Source organism: Lontra canadensis, unplaced genomic scaffold (assembly GCF_010015895.1).
Source record: "Lontra canadensis isolate GAN:19392208 unplaced genomic scaffold, GSC_riverotter_1.0 scaffold148, whole genome shotgun sequence".
NCBI classification, from domain to species: domain Eukaryota; kingdom Metazoa; phylum Chordata; class Mammalia; order Carnivora; family Mustelidae; genus Lontra; species Lontra canadensis.
Window position 1 is genome coordinate 407,533 of NW_022631142.1, and position 20,862 is coordinate 428,394.

Sequence of the window (20,862 nt, forward strand, 5' to 3'; positions counted from 1 at the left end):
ATCATGTTTTAGATTCAGAGAGAACAGAGTTCAATTCCTGGTGCATCTACTTATTAGCCATGATCTGAAGCACATTATTTTACTTTTTTTGAGCCTCAGTTTACCCATTTCAAAATAGAGCCTCTCAGCACTCTTGTAAAGATTAAACAGAAAAACAACATGAAGTACTTAGTTTAGTGCTTCACACACATGTATCCAATAACCATTAGCTTTTTTCTCTTTTTATTGTAAATATCATTAGTTTATTATAAAAGAGAAATGGAAATTATTTACAAGGTGAAAGATTTCAGAACCTCAGTGGAATGGGCAGCTTCCTTCACATGAAAATCATTTCAATAATGACTTATTTCAGTCTACATACTTTCCAATGCCATCATCTCTAGTTAAGAGATAATTCCCTGTCACCTAGAATTGCTCTGGTGCCTCCACATTCTGGGAGAACTTTATCCCCAACTTTCACATTAACTGGTTGAATCTCTCCACCTTTCCTTTAAAGCCTGATCCAGCGGGCTTTAATGCTACTACTGCCTGATCCAATGCTACTACTGTTGCTTGCAATAGTTTTCCTTGAGATTTTTCTGGAAGCATGATGTCTCCTCTTTTTAGTTTAAGGCACACTTCTTTCAATTAAAACTTGGTCACAGGGGGCGCCTGGGTGGCTCAGTGGGTTAAGCCTCTGCCTTCGGCTCAGGTCATGATTCCGGAGTCCTGGGATCGAGTCCCGCATCAGGCTCTCTGCTCAGCAAAGAGCCTGCTTCCCACCCCCCTCTGCCTACTTGTGATCTCTGTCAAATAAATAAATAAAATCTTAAAAAAAAAAAAAAAAACTTGGTCACAGAAGGAAAGATAGGGCACCTGGGTGGCTCAGTGGGTTAAGCCTCTGCCTTCGGCTCAGGTTGTGATCTAAGGGTCCTGGGATTGAGCCCCGCATCAGGTTCTCTGCACAGCAGGGAGCCTGCTTCCTCCTCTCTCTCTGCCTGCCTCTCTGCCTACTTGTGATCTCTCTGTCGAATAAATAAAGAAAATCCTTAAAAACAAAACAAAACAAAATCTTGGTCAAAGGAGGAAAGAAACTTTCTAAATGCCTGTCCTGCCATACTCTGCTCTTGTGTGGCTGCCACAAGGAAACCAATGGCTATTTTCACTACTAATAGTAACGTGGCAGACGTTGCTTAATTAAAATACGTAATATGAAAAGGCTGCCAAAGTCAAATCCTTCAGAATGATCCTATGAGTTAAGTATTATTATATTCACTAGATGACAAAAATGAGGCTAAGGGAGGTTAAATGAGTTTCTCAAAGTCATCTTTCTCAAAAATGGTGGACTAAGGATTCTATCCCAGGACTGTAAAGAATTTTTTATACTAGGGTGCCCTCCCAGGATCCATGTCATAAATCCCCACTCAACAAATATATACAAACCATCTGTTTCAGGCACTGTCTCTATGCATATACATTTTCCATCTTTCTTTCACAGAAACAGGACATGGTAACTAAAAATAATAGTTAACATTTATTGAGTATTCTACACCAGGCACTGCCTCAAGCTGTTTACGCATATTTATCTGTGCTGACAGTGTACCTACCTCTTCCTGGACACAGCATGGACACAAGAGAGAATTGCAAAACTCCATTTCAAATACAATGTATGGATAGTATGCTTTATTATTACTTAAAGTTTATTGTTCTCATAATTACAGGCTATAATTTAGAAGTTTGAAACAGAAAATTCTATAAAGAGAGCCCAACAAAACTTGAACAAGGATATAGAAGGCGATTAAAACTTTGTGAGTAGTGCCACTGAGCTCTCAGGAATACTTGTCTGTCCTTTGAAAGCATAGGCTCTGCAGCCAGAGTCAACAAAGTAAAATGTAATCACAAAGGACTCTCAAACACTCATCCTACACAAGTGAGCATGGAGAAAGAGATTTATATAATATATACATACTTTAATATTATATTGGTCCACTGAGTATACATATTTTAACAAAAGATAAGAATCTGTGTAATCCAGTTAAACATACATAAGATTAGGGTACACTTATTACATTGAAGGTGGGTGTTTATAAGTTACAGGTATTTAATATTTTCCAGAGTGGTTTTTTTAATTAAAAAAAATATTTTAAAATCATTTCAAACATCTGTTCATTTTCCCAGTGCAAAAGAAGTCCATTCAAGTCAACTTACCTTTATCCTGAAGTGTAAGAGGAAGGGAAAAAAAAAAAACCCAAAATGACTACCTATCACAGCTCCCAACACTACCTTCTCAATCAACTTTTAGCAGTCTATCCATAGGCCACTGGATTAGTTTATCAAAATTAAAGCCTTATGATTATGATTCAGCCCTTGCTTCATATGTATGACTTTTATGCTGAAATGTTTCAATTTATAAAAGTAGAAAAAAAGTTAGCTGTGCAAGAACATGATGTTAAGTTTGCTTTAAACTGCAGCAGTCCAACTGTGTGTGGAGAGAGAAAAAAAGCACCATTTCAAGATTAAATGAATTGGATATTTTCGAATTTATTCATAGGCTAGGCAGTAAGTTACTCTGATTAATGCAGATCAATACCACCTTGACTTGGTGATCACAAAGACTTTTAATTAGTTTGTAGGTGCATTTTTCTTTATCTTGGTATTCAATACATTACCTAAGTCAGTAACTGACGTTAAAAGAAAACTAAGGTTATTCCACAGTTTATAGCCTATACATCACAGTCTATTTCAAATTCAGCTTGCCTGCTAGCTCAGTTTCATAGGAGATAGACTTTTAACACATGAAGAACTTTGACAATTTGATAGTTCTCTTCTCTCTCAATTAAAAAACAACAACAACAACAACAACAAGATTTTCTTGCTAGCCCACAAATTTTCTAGGCAAAAACCAGGAAGAGAATAAACTATTTTAAACCACAAAGATGGACAAAAAGCAATTAATATGATTTAATACATATCACTTTTCCCATTTGTATTCAGTGAAAGTTTTTACATTTCAAGTAAGTGAGCCTTCATTAAAGAAAACAAAAATATATATATACAAAAGTTTAAAGTACCTTCCAGTTCTCACATGCTAAAATTTCTTCTGCAAAGTACAAAAATAAACCTACCATGAACTAAAGGGGACAGTGCCATAGCAATGGCAGAATGGCTGCCATGTTAGATTTTTGCTTACCTTACACTGCTAGGTATATGTTAAGTGATACATATTCTCCACTGTCTAGCACTCAAAATTATGGACAGCTATCTGTTCATCTAAAATTCTTTAAATCCACAGACATTTTTTTAAAAATATATTTCACACATGAGGCTTTAACATTTTTATTTAGGAAAAGATTGAGTCTGAAGCTATAATGGTTCAAACTTAAAGCATCCCTTCAACAGTGGAGTCAATTTATGCAAAGCATTTTTTCTTATCTATAAAAAAACTGAACAGTATTTTAACTATAAGGAAATACAAACATATGCTTTAAACTAGCCAATTTGCTAAAAGAAATAGGATGTTCTTTCCCTTCCCCTCCCTCAACCATTCAAATCAAAGAATACTGCAAACTTTAAGAAACCCACCAGCTATCATCAGATTAACTACAGAACACAGGTAGCATAGGGATGAACTATTTCTCTATATTCCAGAAGGCAGAAGCTTGGGTACTCTAGCTTTACAAGTAAAAGTAGCATAGGCAGGCAAAAGCTCACAGTAAATGCACATCAGAACAGGAGCCTAGGTGAAGTCGTCTGACTGGGTTACTGCTTTTATAGGGGCCAGGGTTGGGCGGAGGGCAGGAAGACAAATCTGAAATGGAGTAAGAAACAAAAAAAAAACAAAAAAAAACACAAACTTTTGTCACATTTACAGGAATCTCAAACCTTTTGTATTCCCATGCTCATAGGTAGTTTTGATACACACTGTAAAGAGCTCCAGTATTTAGGAAGAAGAATATTGTATGGTTGACAAAGGACAGGAGAATTCTTCATGCTTCTGATATCTCCGACTTGCTGAGCGCGATAGCCAGTTCTAAGTCTTCCTGCTCTTGCTGATTTAGTCGGGCAAGCCTCTGCTCTTCCTCTCTCTCACTTTCCCTCTTGGCCCATTCAATCATATCTTCTTCAGAGGGATACTGTTATTTAAAAGACAGATGAACAAATAAGTAGGTTAATGAGTAAAACAAAAAGAAAAGAAGGAAAACAGTCATTACAAAGAACATTCACTACTTGTTTCACCTGTAGGACTTTGGGAATAGCCTTGTTACTTGTTAATTTTTTTTTTCCCTGAAAACACATTTAGTTTTACCAGTTATTAAATGTGGTCTAATTTGAAAAATTATTGCAGTCTACTGATAGAACGTTTATAAAACTAAACATTGAACCACTTTTAAAAAGTAGAAATACTTAAGGTGAATTAGGATATTTACAAATGGGAGGGCTAGCCTTTTAATCTAATGCAAAACATTTATTACTTCAACTTCAGGAGCATCCTCACATGATCAATCATTTCAACTTAATCCCACCGGTGATTTCCTACCTTATCCTTGCTCTCACGTACAGAAAAATTATGTAGCAAAGAATATGCTGATTTTGCTAAACATAAAACAAGTAGTACTGGGTATAATAAACAAGATGTGGATCAAATTATTTTTTAATGCATTGTAAAGGTTTCTGCAGGCACTGAGAACTTTTTGACTTGATCTAAATAAAACCATACACTTAACGCTAATAAAAACTTAAACCTTAACATTAGGTCAGGGAAATATTTTTGTCTACGTAAAACAGCAACGTCGAGAGATACTAAATAAAAAAATTTTACTTGGTTTGAAGTTCAGTCATACCGAGAAATACCACAATGGGATGAAATTAAAAAAACTGTCAAGCTTTTTGAAAATGGTAGTTTTTCCCCTAGTGAATTAGAGGGACTTTAAAACTTACAATACTTAACAAAACTTTCATAAGGCAGGCAGGCATTTTTATTATGAGTTGCTTTATGTTATACCATGCTGAAATTCTGAAGTATGAAATAAGCAAAATGCCTCTGCTATAGTTCAAGACTTATGCCAATGAGACTTTGACTTGCTAAAATAATATTTAAGATATTAAGTGCCATAGCCAGAAAGTTATTTTATATTAAGAGGATTATAATCACCCAAAGGAAGCAATTTTGGATTCTTGCTTGAAATAACTCAAACTCTAGCTAACAAAAGTTAAGTCAGTATAATTCTGACACTCCATTTTCCCACTTGCAAAATACTGATTCCTACTCTGCTTTGTCATATTCATAAGAATGGAACTTAAAGTACAGACTCAAAAGCTAGAAAAAAAATTAAAGCAATAAATAAATAACTTCATTTTTTATCTAAATAATGATGGAATATGTATCGTTGCATTATGTCGCTCCAGAGTGACACGTCCGTAGTTGGTTGCCCCATTTCTGTGCTCTTTTGGCCCTATCTATGTGTCATCACAGCATCTTTCCATTGTTTTTACCGGTGTGCCTATTTTAGTCAGCTCTGGGAGAATGCAGAGTAAATATGATTAGAACTATCCAAATAATTAAAGACTGTTTAGCTCTTGACAACTGTGTTTACTTCATGAAATCGACATCTACATTTTTAAAACGCTACTATATGAAAACCAGAGTTTCGCTTTCTAGTCAAAGAATCCCTGGCTTTATCTCCCCATATAATAGTTGCTGACAGGTCTCCAGAAACCATCAAAACTATACACAAACACACATACACAATTACAAATACACAAGCTCATTATTGCCATTATTCCTCCAGTGGGCAGACAGGAATGACTCTAATGGACCATCATCCAAAACAATTTGCAAATTTTATTTATATTGTTTACCAAGACAAAGAGAAGGGTTTGCAAAAACAACTGGTATATACCACAAGGACTAACACTACTAAAATTATTTGTGCAATGGAACAATGTTAGAACCATCAAAACAGAATCAAACAGGAATTTTGTTTGGGGGAGGAATATAGATCATTTTTAGTATGTTGGTAAATTTAGTTGAAATGATGCAAATGTGGCAGACTCCAAAGTAATCACTGAAAACTCTTTAAACTGTAAATGGAAAGATATTTCCCCCAAACAGCCCATTCACAGTACTTACAGCACTGAAGTTAGCAAAATTGCTTGGGTCAGCCTCTTTATTGGTAGTGGTAGTGGTAGTAGTAGTAGAAGTGAATGAATCACAAAACATATCAGGATCTTTTTCTCTGGGGCTATCATTGTCTGGGAAAGGCTGAAATGGATCATTCAGTTTAAAAGGATCAGAAGAATCCAATTTGTTGATGGGTCTTTTCCCTGGATCAAAATCATTACAATTAACTCAACCAGCAAATACAGCAAACAAACACACAAGAAGATGAACACAGAGAGCATTAAAGAACTGGGGGGTGGAGGAATGGAGGTTAAGTGCCTAAAATAATACACTCTTAGTATGGTCTTAAATGACTACACCCATAGTCTGTCCTCAAATTTTTCACACACAACCTTTCAAATACATTCCAGCTCTTGTACCTAAATGGGGGAAAAGGGGAAGGGAATGGGCCAGGAATCATCTTTTTTGCCCGGACTGTAAACCTTGTCTTCCCCAAAGCAGTGTGTTCCCAAAAAGAGGGAAAGGAAAGGATCAAACAGGAGGAGGAAGACAAAAATAAAGACAAAAATGGCCTCTGCTGTTGTAACCTCAGCCCGATACAGCTGTCCACTAGTGGCAGTAAGGGCAAATGACCTTTGAAAAATGACCATATTCTTCTGATTTTTTTCTCTAGATCTGTATATAATACCTGGGAACACGATTAAGAATTACCCTGGAAAGCCTCACCTACTTTTTGCCATCTACAGTATTTCAAATTGAAGAATAAAGAGAATGTTTTGAAGTCTGGGGCCTAAATATTTGTGGGTGTGGATAAAATCATCTTTGACCAAACAACAGTGTATCGTTGCTGAATTCACCACCATTTTCAAACAAGTTCTCCAAATTTAAAGTCTTAAACTTAGTACTTCTCAAGAGGAAATGATTAATATAGGTGTTAATATATTTTCAAATATGCATTTTTCCTAAAATGTGTTAAACTGGTAATAGCAATCGTTAACAGTCTTTCCATGAGTGTAGCAGCTTATAAAAGATGTTCATATCTCAGGGCACCTGGGTGGCTCAGTCGGTTAAGCAGCTGCCATTGACTCAGGTCATGATCCCAGGGTCCTGGGATTGAGCCCCACATCAGGCTCCCTGCCCAGCGGGGAGCCTGCTTCTCCCTCTCCCTCTGTCTACTGCTCTGCCTACTTGTGCTCTCTGGCAAATAAATAAATAAAATCTTTTAAAAAAATGTTCATATCTCATATCTCATTGGATTTTTCCAACATTCCTGGGAAGGTAGGCAAAATTAAGAGTTACTGCCACCATCTAACAGCTCAGATAGCTGAGGCCCAGACATATTAAATTACACACTCAAGATCACAGAGCTAGTCTGAGGACATCCAGAATTAGCACCTACATCTTTAAGCTCCCAGTCCAGTGCTTTCTCTGACAAATCATCCTTTTTTCCTTAATACTTCTATAGTTATATATATTCACTTTGATGAAGATCCTTAGATTTAGTCAATGCACCAGTATATTATTTTACTTAGGATTATAAAATAACTTTGCTATTGTCATCACACAGGTATAGAACTTAAATGAGCAAACGGATTCATTTTTTAAAAAATTTAATGCCAGTATAATTAACATACAGTGTTATATTAGTTCCAGATGTATGATATAGTGATTCAACAATTCTGTACATTATTCAGTGTTCAACATGTAACTCTTAATACTTTTCATCTATTTCACCCATCCCCCACTCACCTCCCTTCTGGTAGCCATCAGTTTATTTTCTATAGTTAAAGGTCTGTTTTTTGGTTTGGTTTGTCTCTTTCTTTCTTTCTCCATTTGTTTTGTTTCTTAATTTCCACATGAGTGGAATAATATAGTACTCATCTTTTTCTGACTTATTTCACTTAGTCTTATACTCTCTAGATCCAACCACGTTATTGTAAATGGCAAGATCTCACTCTTTTTTAAGGCCAAGTAATATTCCATTCTGTACACACACACCCCATTCATCTTTCCCCATTCATCAACTGATGGGACACTTACCTGGGTTGCTTTCACAATTTGGCTATTGTAAATAATGCTGCTATAAATATCGGGTACATGTACCTCTTTGAATTAATGTTTTTGTATTCTTTGGGTAAATACCCAGTAGTGAGATTGCTGGATCCTAGGATAGTTCTATTTTTTAATTTCTGAGGAAACTCCATACTGTCTTCCAGACTGGCCACACCACTGTGGCCAATGAGTCTGCATTCTCACCACCAGTGTATAAGGGTTCCTTTTTCCCTATAACCTCACCAACACTTGTTTTTTCTTGTGTTTTTAATTTCAGCCATTCTGAGAGGTGTGAGGTATTATTTCATTGTAGTTTTGATTTGCATTTCCCTGATGATAAGTAACATTGAGTATCTTTTCATGTGTCTGTTGTTCATTTGTATGCTTTTTTTCCTCCAATTTATTTTATTTCTTTTCAGTGTTCCAGCATTCATTGTTTATGCACCATACCCAGTGCTCCATGCAATATGTGCCCTCCACAGTACCTACTGCCAGGCTCACCCCTCCCTTCCAAAGCCCTCAGTTTGTTTCTCAGAGTTCACAGTCTCTCATGGTTTGTCTTTCCCTCCGATCTCCCCCAATTCACTTCTCCACTCCATCTCCCAGTGTCCTCCATGTTTTTCCTTATGCTCCACAAGTAAGTGAAACCATGTGATAATTAACTCTCTCTGTTTGACTTATTTCACTCAGCATGTATGTTTTTTGAGAAAAGTCCATTCGTGTCTTCTGCCCATTTATTAGTTGGAATGATTGTTGGCGCATTTGTTTTTTAATATATTCTGACAACTTTAGCCTCCAGCAATATATGATATAGGCTACTTTTCCTTAAAAGATAGAAGTCACTTAATTTGTTTACCTGATTTTTCACAATATAATTGAGTATTAACAATTGTATACTTTATGTAAAAAAAGAGAAAAATTAATCTGCCCAAGAAATACCACAGGGAGGTTATTATGAAAGGCAAGCATAAAAGTCCATAACTACTGTGCCTAAAAATTTACCAGGAATGACAGATTATTATTAAAATAACCATGTACCAGATGTATCTTCTCAGGTAACAGCCTAGCAGCACTATCTCTACTCAGGGAATTGCCTTGTTAGCCACTTCTCATGAACTTTGATACCTTTGTTAAAAGCAAGACACTAAAAACATTAAGAATTTGTTCTAGACCAGGGGCACCTGGGTGGCTCAGTGGGTTAAGCCTCTGCCTTCAGCTCAGGTCATGATCTCAGGGTCCTGGGATCGAGTCCCGCATCGGGCTCTCTGCTCAGCGGGGAGCCTGCTTCCCCTTCTCTCTCTGCCTGCCTCTCTGCCTACTTGTGATCTCTCGCTCTCTCTCTCTCTCTCTCTCTCTCTCTGTCGAATAAATAAATAAATAAATAATCTTTGGTGGGGGGAAAAAAAGAATTTGTTCCTAGACCAAAAAAAAAAAAAAAGACTTTTATAAAATAAAGGAGTCTCTTATTAAGTGAAGTAAAATATTATTTTCCTTCAAGAAAAATACTTTCTTTTAAATTGCTCTGTTGCTGAATTCTGGATACCAAAAAGGCCACATATTTTCACATTGAGGGATTTAAGAAAGACTTCACCTTAGTCAGGAAAAGAATGGGACTTCAAATTAATCTTTTCTTACAGAAATTAACTTAATTAAAGCAACAAAGTGAAGGAAACTGTGTGTAAATGGTAATCAATGAGTTTCCAGAAAGCAAGCCATTTCACTAATACTGTCCTCTTTCCATTTACTGCCTCTCCAAAATGATTTAAAAAGAAATGAGCTCTTGCCAGAAAAGGGGTTCACGTTACTCATGCTGGTCTTTTAGACACATGTCTATTATTCTGTACTGTCAGAACAGATGACCATAGCAGGCTTCTGCCATGTTTTTGGCTTCTTTTGTTTAAAGCCCTTTATTTAAGTCTGTAAGGCTCACACCAGTATTCTTCAGAAAGAGAAAAAGCATCTCAGTTGATTTAGGAAAGATACCAACTCTCATACCAGGTGGTGGTGGGCAGGGTCTTGTTGGAGTTCCAATCTTTGGGGGCAATGCTGGGGGTACATCTTCACTTCTGACCGATGTGTCCTCAAGCACTTTTTTTTTAATGACCACACTGTTGACAGAGCTCGATGTGGCTGAACTAAAAGGATCTTCGTTGTTGACCTTTGTTTGAAAAGAAATGTGTATACATAGTTATATAAATTATACCAACCAAAGTATGTATGGTTGTGTAACATTTAGAACAATGATCTTCAGTATTATGCAGCTTTATTTATTTCAATTCTGAGAGCACTGACATGTTAACCTTTGTATTTGGGGCCAAAAGGGAGAAATTTTTTAAAAAACGGTTCCATATGAGTAGTGATTATAACATCACTACTTATTAAAAGCAACAGATCATACCAAAACAAGTCAACTCTGGATTAAAAGTTTTTCAAGCTTTAGGCAATACAAAACCACCTGAGGTCCATTTTAAAGGGACTATATGTTTTTCTTCAAATGAATATCTGATCCATATGATAAAGAAAAAAAATACTGATTTCACACTTCTCAATTCACTTAAATATAGGAAAGATTTAATACTAATGACAAAGAAAATGGCGTCTTGAAAATATTGAAGACAACGTGAAAAAAAAGTCAATTTTTAAAAGCAAATTAATGCCATGGAATAACAAGTCTTAACGTGGGTCTGAAGACTCTGCCTTTCTAATAATGACAGATTCACTTTTCTATAGTGAATCAGAAATCATGATTTTAGATCTTAGGCCAGTGTTTCTCTATAGCACTAGTTACTTTGTGGGCTGGACATAATTCTGTGTTGTGGGGAGCTGGATACTGTGCTGTAGGATGTTTAACAGCACTCCCGGTCTCTATCTACTAGATATGAATAGCCCCCCTTCCCAGTTGTGACAACCAAAAATGTCTTTAGACAATGCCAAATAACAGAGGGCAAAGGTGGAGGGGGAAATAACATCCAGCTGAGAACAGATGACATAGATAATTTCACATATACTCTAATTTTACTCTTTTGGTCTAAATCAATCCTACAGCTACACTGGAAATTAGATAGCGGGCATATAGAGCTTGACTACGTGTATTAATAATCTTAACACTAACCCTAACAGCCTCAGAACATAAAATGAAGTAATCAATGCAGAGAAGATGGCCTGAATGCCCAAATTTTACATCTACTGACCCAGATAGTCAACAGAGGATAAATTAGTTCAACTGGAAGAAATATGTTTAAAAAAGGCAGAAGACTCTTAAAATGAAGTTGTTGAGCTAACCGGTCAGTAGAAAATTATAATTACCTGTACCATCACCATAGTCTTTATGTATAGAAATATATCTACTTTAATTACATATTTTCTATCATCTCTATCTGAAATCAACAATGACATCAAGTTGAGAAGTCTGTGAAAGGGTTATATAATTGGAAGGAAGGGTTGCTCCACTGGTGGAAACACAGAATATTTCATCTTTCCACTAATCACTGCAGGTTACCTTTGACAATGTGCTGAAGTCAGCGAATCCATCTTCAAATGATTCACTTCCAAAAACAGAAGCAAAGGGATCTGTGGCTAAAATGAATAAAGAAAATCCATGCAACATAGGACAGAAATACATCAAAATTTCATGTCCTTTTTTTGTTGGTAACATTCAGACAGATGAAAAAGATCTAATCCTAACTATCAGTTCCTGAATTTATGACTTAAATCCACGAAGACCCGGGAACAAATTGATACTTAGCCACCCGCGACACACATACATAATACGTTCTTTTACGTTCTTTTGTATAAATCAAATGATTAATTATTTCAGATAAAAATGAGAAAATTAACTCTAGGTTTAAGGCTTTGGAATATATGTCAAATAACATTGTTCCCCTGCACTGAAACTATTTCTAATAAAGTCATCAGGAAGTAAGAAAAGGTAGATTCCATTAACTCCACATTTCACACTTAATCCTTCAGGGTGCATTTTAAATTCCACTTCATCCACAAAGCCTGGGAAAACCTTTAATTCCCACAGCAAGAAGTGATTTCTTTCTTCTTTGTGGCAGTACTGCATTCTAATTTGTACTATGGTTATCTGTGATTGATATATCACCACCATTAGATTGTGAAGTCCTTAAAAACACTGAGTAAGGCTTATCCAAGAACAGTCAAAAACATTTCTTGAATATCAGAGCTGAGAAAATAAGAAATACAGTTCCCACACCCAAAATTTCAGACTCTAATGAGAGACATGTTAAAAAACAATAATAAAACAATCTTAAATGTGCTATTAGAAAGGTATGAAAACGCTATAGTAGGTAGGACTCACTAACTGGGAGAATCAGAAAAAGTATCAAAGAAACTACTCCATTTGAGCTAGGTCTTTTAAATAAGGAATAGATCCAGGTGGGGAAGATAAAGATATTCTAGGCAGAACGTACAGTAGATGCAAAAATAATTTTTTAACCTGCTCCGGACAAGAGAAGTTATCTCTTCTATCACGCTGCACTTACCAAATGGATTAACATTTTTGGCTGGAATGAACCGATCTATTTTGAGATAGGTTTCACCTATTCAGGCATAAAGGCTACCAATAAACAAAGAATGTTTATAGGAATTGTTACTTGATATAGGAAAATACAAAGAAACAAAGGAAGAAAGGGAAAGAGAACTGCAAGAGATAGGGTCAGAAAGAACAAAGAGGAACTGAAAATTTTTCCTTGTTCTTCAAATCTTCTTTACATCAAACCAGTTTTAAAACAAAAGTGTGCCCATATACCCATTTAAATATGTAAAGTGCGCCTTTACCTCTAAAAATCAGTATACCAGGGACATAAACTGGAAAGGGGCAAGAAGGTATATATTAGTTTTGCTTGCTCTGTCACCGAGACAGTCATGAGGTGGAGGAAGCAGGTAAAGAGGTTACGAAAAAACATAATGGAAATTAGTCCTTTAGAGATAGACCAACAACTCTGAGCCTGAAGAGAAAGTTGAAAAGTCCAGAGTTACAGGAAATTCTACAGCTTTAGCCATAAAAGATGCTTTATTATAACTACATATCTAAGTCCCACAGCCTAGTCATGGGTGTTGTTTCAGGCTTTCCTTCCTTTCTCCTGCTCTGTGCTGAGGCCCAGCCAGGGTACAGATGCTCTCCTGACTGGTAGAAAGGTGCTGAGGGAAGAGGAGTTTGCTCCTTTCACAGGAGGGAACTAAAAATTCTGCTTCATGCTTTTTCTCTGCCACCGCTCTTACAGTAAGTCATAACACTCATGGCAACAGTGTTGAGTTAGGTCAAGTTTGACTGAAATACTGTGAAGTATACACTATGAAAGACATTAATGAAATACATGACATTTATATACAAAGAATATGCTACTTGTACTTTTACTGGAGTTTTTCTACAGTTTCTTCATCAGAATAAATGACTTATTCAGCACCAGTACAAACACTGGGAAATGTGTCCTGAATAAATGACAAAGCACTTTTGCCCAAATTGGGGAATTAAGACTTTGGCAACAACCTCCTCAGATACTGACCATACTGATACAAAGTAGAGGCCTGTCCAGAGACTGGAAGGACTCACCGAGTATGAACTTTTCCAGACCATGTGCTGAGGACTTCCAGAAATATTCAGAGAGGAATCAGTAGACGGCTTTCTTCCTTTTGATCACAAGGGACTATGCACCATCACAATAAGGTTTTAAAGCAAATGTGATCTCACTGGCACCCTCTCCTCCCCAAGAATAAAGGCAATGAAGACTTCAGAAAATTAGATAAAAGCATAATTTAAAAAATCATCTGTAATTTCACTGTCAGAAATAACCCTCATCAATTTTTTAGCATGCCTCTTTAACAGCTTTTTTCCTGGTATTTTTTTCCTTTAAAGCCACATTTTAGGCATATTACTTTTTATCCCCTTAACCTGATTTAATTCACAGCCTTCATCAGTACTTGACATATTACATATTTGTTTATTGCTTATCTTTCCCATATAAACCCTATAAAGACAAGAACTTTGCTTTTTTCACTACTGTATCTTCAAAGGCCAAAAAATGGTCTGGTAAATAGGATATGCTCATATTCTTTGAAAATATTGAGAGAAAAGGTGGACATAAGCTGTCTGCTTATTAAGGATCTTCCAAACAGATATCATAATACTTCTTAGCATAACCAGATGACCAACAAGGAATAAGGGAAACCAGTTTTAAGGCTCACAGATAATAACCAAGAACAAGTATCTAACCAGAAAATCCTGGGAAAGGGAAGAAAGTTTTTTTTCTCCATGACCTATTCATAAGCCATCAGATAATCAAGTTCAAACTCACAGAAAACCTTTAAAAGATACTCATCAATAATCTGAGGCACTGGTCATTAATAAAGAATCCATTTTCTCAAGCTGGTCTCCCATTCATTCCCATTCACTCACTCACCCACTGACCCACTCATCCACTCACATTTACTAAACATCAAGGCTAGGTACTAGGGATTTAGAGGAGAGTAAGACACAACACCTACCTTCAAGGAACTCATAGCTTACCTCAGTGATACATATGTATACAACTGCTATACAGGAAGTATTAAAGTTCAAAGAGAGTAAAGGAAAAGCAAGAGCTAGGTTTACATGAAAGAGGCCAAGAAGACTTTCCAAAAAGGGTTTTACTTTCTTGTGGACAGAAAGGAGGTGAGAGAAGAGAGAGAAATAGACACACTATACACAAATAAAACAAATACACACCTGCTCATGCACACGCATTTTTCCAGGCAAAAAATAAGTGGCCTCGAAGAGACAACCATGGACTATGGTTTGTGGAAATAGAGAAAATTAGGGAAGAAACATGAAAGAAGGCAGAGGCTAAGAATAATAAAACATATGAAGATCTGCATGCTTAGCCAGAGTCACTGCCTGTAAAAATGAAGACCTGCTTGGCATTTTACTACCTTTAGAGTCAAAGATGCTCTGGGGAGACCACAAGTTTCCCTCTGAATCCTCAGGATGTTATAAAGCTTTAATTAAGAGTTGGAAAGATTCTGCATTTCCTCAGTTAGAAGTTAGTAAAGTTAGTAATATAATCCAAGCAAAAAATCTTCTGGCACCAGAACTAATCTCATCTATAATGAAGTAGAAAAATAACTTTTACAAGACAAAATAAAGTATATGTAGAAACTGCGTAACTCGCATTTGCTTTCTTTGGTATTTTTTTTTAGTCTGCAACGTGTCTACTCACAAAGAATAAAAATGCTAAAAATACCCTACTGTGAGTCTAAGTATTAAAAATATCTGATGTCCTTTCTCTATCATAATCACTAAATTTCAGAAGCAGGAGCGATTTATCATTTTTTTCTTTTTAATTATTTTTATTAACATATAATGTATTATTTGCCCCAGGGGTACAGGTCTATGAATCATCAGGCTTACATATTTCACAGCACTCACCATAGCACACACCCTCCCCAATGTCCATAACCTAGCTACCCTATCCCTACCCCCCCAACCCCCAGCGACCCTCAGTTTGTTTTGTGAGATTAAGAGTCTCTTATGGTTTGTCTCCCTCTCGATCCCATCTTGTTTTTTTTCCTTCCCTAGCCCCACAGCCCCCTGCCTTGCCTCTCAAATCCCTTATACCAGAGAGATCATACGGTAACTGTCTTTCTCTGATCAACTTAACTTCACTCAGCATAACACCCTCTAGCTCTAATCATGTCGTTGCAAATGGCAAGATTTAATTTCTTTTGATGGCTGCATAGTATTCCATAGTTTGGCTATTGTGGACATTGTTGCTATAAACATTTGGGTGCACGTGCCCCTTCAGATCACTACATTTGTATCTTTGGGGTAAATACCCAGTAGTGCAATTGCTGGGTCGTAAGGTAGCTCTATTCTCAAATTCCTTTTTGAGGAACCTCCATACTGTTTTCCAGAGTGGCTGCACCAGCTTGTATTCCTACCAAAAGTGCTGGAGGGTTCCCCTTTCTCCACATCCTCGCCAACATCTGTCATTTCCGGACTTGTTAATTTTAGCCATTCTGGTTGGTGTGAGGTGGTATCTCAATGTGGTCTTAATTTGTATCTCCTTGATGCCGAGTGATGTGGGAGCACTTTTTCATGTGTCTGGTTGGCCATGTGGATGTCTTCCTTGCAGAAATGTCTGTTCTTGTCTTCTGCCCATTTCTTGATCGGATTATTTGTTCTCTGGGTGTTGAGTTTGATAAACTCTTTATAGATTTTGGATACTAGCACTTATCTGATACGTCATTTGCAGATTATCTTCTCCCATTCTGTCGGCTGTCTTTTAATTTTGTTGACTGTTTCCTTTGTTTGCAAAAGCTTTTGATCTTGATGAAGTCCTAATAGTTCATTTTTGCCCTTTCTTCCCTTGCCTTTGGCAATGTTTCTAGGAAGAGGTTACTGCAGCTGAGGTTGGAAGAGGTTGCTGCTTGGGTTCTCCTCAAGGATTTTGATGGATTCCTGTCTCAAATTGAGGTCTTCCATCCATTTTGAGTCTATTTTTGTGTGTGGTATACAGAAATGGTCCAATTTCATTTTTCTGCATGTGGCTGACCAATTTTCCCAGCACCATTTGTTGAAGAGACTGTCTTTTTTCCATTGGACGTTCTTTCCTGCTTTGTTGAAGATTAGTTGACCATAGAGTTTAGGGTCTTTCTGGGCTCTCTATTCTGTTCCATTGATCTGTGTGTCTGTTTTTGTGCCAGTACCATACTGCCTTGATGATTACAGCTTTGTAATAGAGCTTGAAGTCCAGAATTGTGATGCCACCAACTTTCGTTTTCTTTTTCGACATTCCTCTGGTTATTCGGGGTCTTTTCTGGTTCTATGTAAATTTTAGGATTATTTGTTCCATTTCTTCGAAAAAAATTGATGGTATATTGATAGGGATTGCATTAAATGTGTAGATTGCTTTAGGTAGCATTTTCACAATATTTGTTCTTCCAATCCATGGGCATGGAACGTTTTTCCATTTCTTTGTGTCTTCCTCAATCTCTTTCATGAGTACTTTATAGTTTTCGGAGTATAGAGTTTTTGCCTCTTTGGTTAGGTTTATTCCTAGGTATCTTATGGTTTTGGGTGAAACTGTAAATGCACTGACTCCTTAATTTCTCTTTCTTCTGTCTTGCTGTTAACATTTAAGAACAAAAATTTACCCCAAGGTTTTTAGTTTATTTTGAAAGCTTGTATTTTTCCTATGGGATTAATTATCTTCTTCTTCTTCTTCTTTTTTTTTTTTCCTGGATAAACACTATTTCTTGGGGAAAAAGAAGAGGGATACAGGAGTTATGAGTAAAGAGGGCAAAAGTCCTGGTTGTGACCTTGGGGGGGGGGTAATGGCACCTCTTTGAGTCTCAGTCATTTCCAGATGTTGGGATTTTATTTTTAGTAAACTAAATAAATACCAACACACATAGAGAAAACAACAACATACAGAGAATTGCTTAACTTAAAAAGAACTGAAACAAGAGTCCATCTTTCATTTCAGAAACAAAGGATTTAAAAACTGAAAAGAAGAGAAAATCACCTTAGACTGGAAAGAATCCTTTCCAGGAAAAGAGTTGGCAACAATGATCATTTTCTTTTTTCTTTTTTTTAAAGATTTTATTTATTTATTTGACAGAGAGAAATCACAAGTAGGCAGAGAGGCAGGCAGAGAGAGGAGGAAGCAGGCTTCCCGCTGAGCAGAGAGCCCGATGCGGGGCTCGATCCCAGGACCCTGAGATCATGACCTGAGCCGAAAGCAGAGGCTTTAACCCACTGAGCCACCCAGGCGCCCCAACAATGATCATTTTCATTCTCATTCTCATTCTCTCTCTTATATCCCTACTTGACTTGGAATTACTAAAGAGTATATTACAAGTAACATTAGTCAGGATTTAGGAACCATTAAATTAAAAAATAGTATTAATAATAGTAACAGCAGCTACCATTTAACTGTGATAGGTACCACAATAAATACTTTAACATACATAATCTCATTTAATATATCCAACAAACCCATGAAGTATAATTATTAACCTCATTTTATTGTTTAGGAAATAGAGACTAAGAAAACCTAAGGAATTAGCAACTTTATCTAAGTTCAGGCTTTTGGCTTCAAGCAACCATGTCCTAATGATGACAACCTCTCTCTAGACTGTTTATGCTTCCATTCAATTAAAAATCTTAGGATAATGTAGCAGATTTGAGACAAATCATTTATTCATTTCTTCAGCATTCAACTGTTGAGACTCTGCTATGTCCCAGAAGCTCTGCGGTGGAAAAGTAGGGATACAGCTTACAATTACCCAAAAATCTCTGCTTGGGCAACTAAGTAGATGGCAACGCTATTAACAGGGATGGGTTGTTCAGAAGATGTTTAGTACTGTTTTCTATTTCATAAGGTGGGCAACTTTACTTTCAGACATATACCTGTGACACATTAAGTAAAAGACCATTAAAATATATACATATAAAGGGGCGCCTGGGTGGCTCAGTGGTTAAGGCCTCTGCCTTCGGCTCAGGTCATGATCTCAGGGTCCTGGGATCGAGTCCCGCATTGGGCTCTCTGCTCAGCAGGGAGCCTGCCTCCTCCTCCTGCCTCTCTGCCTACTTGTGATCTGTCTGTCAAATGAATAAAAAAAAAAAAATCTTAAAAAAAATATATACATATAAATACAATATAGATAATATATTAAATATTACATTAACTAATATAAATAATATATAACTAAAATTTATGCATACCTATGTGTGGAACACAGGGATAGTGACTTAGATTTATGGTTAGTAACATGATCAAATGTTAAGAAAGACAATTCTGGCAGTCATGTAGATCACAGTTTGGCAGGTAAAGAGAATGAAGGCAACTTAGTATCACAGTCCAGATAAAACAAAATGAGGGTCCAAACAAAACTGAGTATAAGGAGGAACAATCAGGGTCTACTGGGGGTAAAACAACAGGACTTGGCAATTTACTGGAGGTGAAGAATGGCAGAGAAGTCTAAGACAACTGGCTAATAGTATCAATAATACAGAAAGTAGATATACTAATATTTTTTTTATAAATTTTTTTTTTTTTTAAAGATTTTATTTATTTATTTGTCAGAGAGAGAGAGCGAGCACAGGCAGACAGAATGGCAGGCAGAGGCAGAGGGAGAAGCAGGCTCCCCGCCAAGCAAGGAGCCCGATGTGGGACTCGATCCCAGGACCCTGGGATCATGACCTGAGCCGAAGGCAGCTGCTTAACCAACTGAGCCACCCAGGCGTCCCTATACTAATATTTTAAAGGACAGACTAATTGGAAAAGATGATTATTTCAATTTTAAGCACCACTGAGCTAAGGGGAAATATCCAGCAGGTAACTTGAAGGTACTGGAGGTTCAGCAGAGAGTTCAACACTGGAAGACTAAACCTAGAAGTCATTAGGAAACAGGCTGAAGGTGAAGGCACAGAACTGGACACCACCACAATAAAAAGTGTATACTGTGAGAAGAGCAGAAGGCTCTTCTGTTTATTATGTAGGCTAATTATAACTAAAAAGATAGCCTCCATTCTTCAGTTTTTCTCCAGGACATTAAGATTATTCTCTTGTTCCTGTTTTGAATAAAAGGAGATATCTGTCCCAGATACCTCCTGGGAGCAAGCTGTCCTGAGGAATCAGAAACCAGGGCAACAGGAAAAATCTAGTTCATAATAGATCAGAAGTTCTCAAGGTATGGTCCAGGGACCCCGGAGGTCCCCACGACCTCTTCTGACCTTTTGAAAAGTCAAAACTATTTTCCAAATATTAAGATGTTATTTTTATTTCTTAACATGCTGATATTTGCAACAATGTAGATAAAACTGCTGGTGTCTTATAGTGAATCAAGGCAGTAGCACCAAACTGGTTGGTAAACAGTGTATTTTTCACCACCACAAACTTGCAGGGGGAAAAAAGGCCAGTTGTGCTTTAAAATGTCTGTCCTTGATGAATCAATAAAAATTATTAGTTTTAATAAATCATAACCCTTAGGTACACATTTTTTTTTAATTTATTCATTTATTTTAGAGAGAGAGAACACAAATGGGAAGGGCAGAAGAAGGAGAGATATCTCAAGCAGATTGCCCTAAGTGTGGAGCCCAACTCGGTCAGAGTTGGGCTCAGACCCTGAGGATCACGATCTGAGCCAAAATCAACAGTTGGATGCTTAACCGACTGAGCCACCCAGGTGCCTCTAGGTATACATCTTATTAAAATTCTGAGTAACAAAATGGGAAATAACATACAAACCACTTCTGCTGAGTAGTAAAGTATGATAGTTATCTGGAGGAAAAGCACTTGCATAATGGTGTGCGAAACAAGTGGAACTAGCTGCTTTTTCCATGGGATGCCCTTTTTACTTGAAAGAAATACCAAATAAACAATGGTTATTCAGATTTGGGTATTCGGCAACATTTCCTCCAAAACAGTCAGGTTTCACTTTAAAGAAAACAACTGACAGTATTTGTTGCAGGTGATAAAATTCAAGCTTTCAAGTAAAAACTGGAATCTTGGAAAGCTGTCACTGCCCCATAATCCTAACATTATACCAATACTTAAAGACTCTAGTAAGATGGATGGTGATATTAATAAATATAATTTTAAAAATATTTATAATGAAATGTATCAGCATTTGGAAGGTACAGCTAACTCAGTGAACCAATACTCCCCAAATGATCAATGCAAATTACAAAGTAAGACATAGGTAAA

General features: G+C 36.8%; 1 protein-coding gene across 3 annotated transcripts in view; it reads right to left on the reverse strand.

Annotated features, from left to right (window-relative positions):
• Positions 1-1,629: 1,629 nt before the first annotated feature.
• The window catches only part of EPS15 (epidermal growth factor receptor pathway substrate 15), a 140,727-nt gene continuing 121,494 nt past the window's right edge, over positions 1,630-20,862 (reverse strand). The window contains exons 22-25 of one of the 3 annotated variants that reach the window (XM_032844154.1): positions 11,652-11,728; positions 10,148-10,310; positions 6,110-6,303; positions 1,630-4,112 (exon numbers count right to left, since the gene is read on the reverse strand). In XM_032844154.1, the coding sequence (XP_032700045.1) occupies positions 3,966-4,112; positions 6,110-6,303; positions 10,148-10,310; positions 11,652-11,728 (581 nt within the window). In that variant the 3' untranslated portion in view covers positions 1,630-3,965. The remainder of the gene's footprint in view (positions 4,113-6,109; positions 6,304-10,147; positions 10,311-11,651; positions 11,729-20,862) is intronic. The other 2 variants (XM_032844156.1, XM_032844155.1) reach the window with 2 other exon arrangements.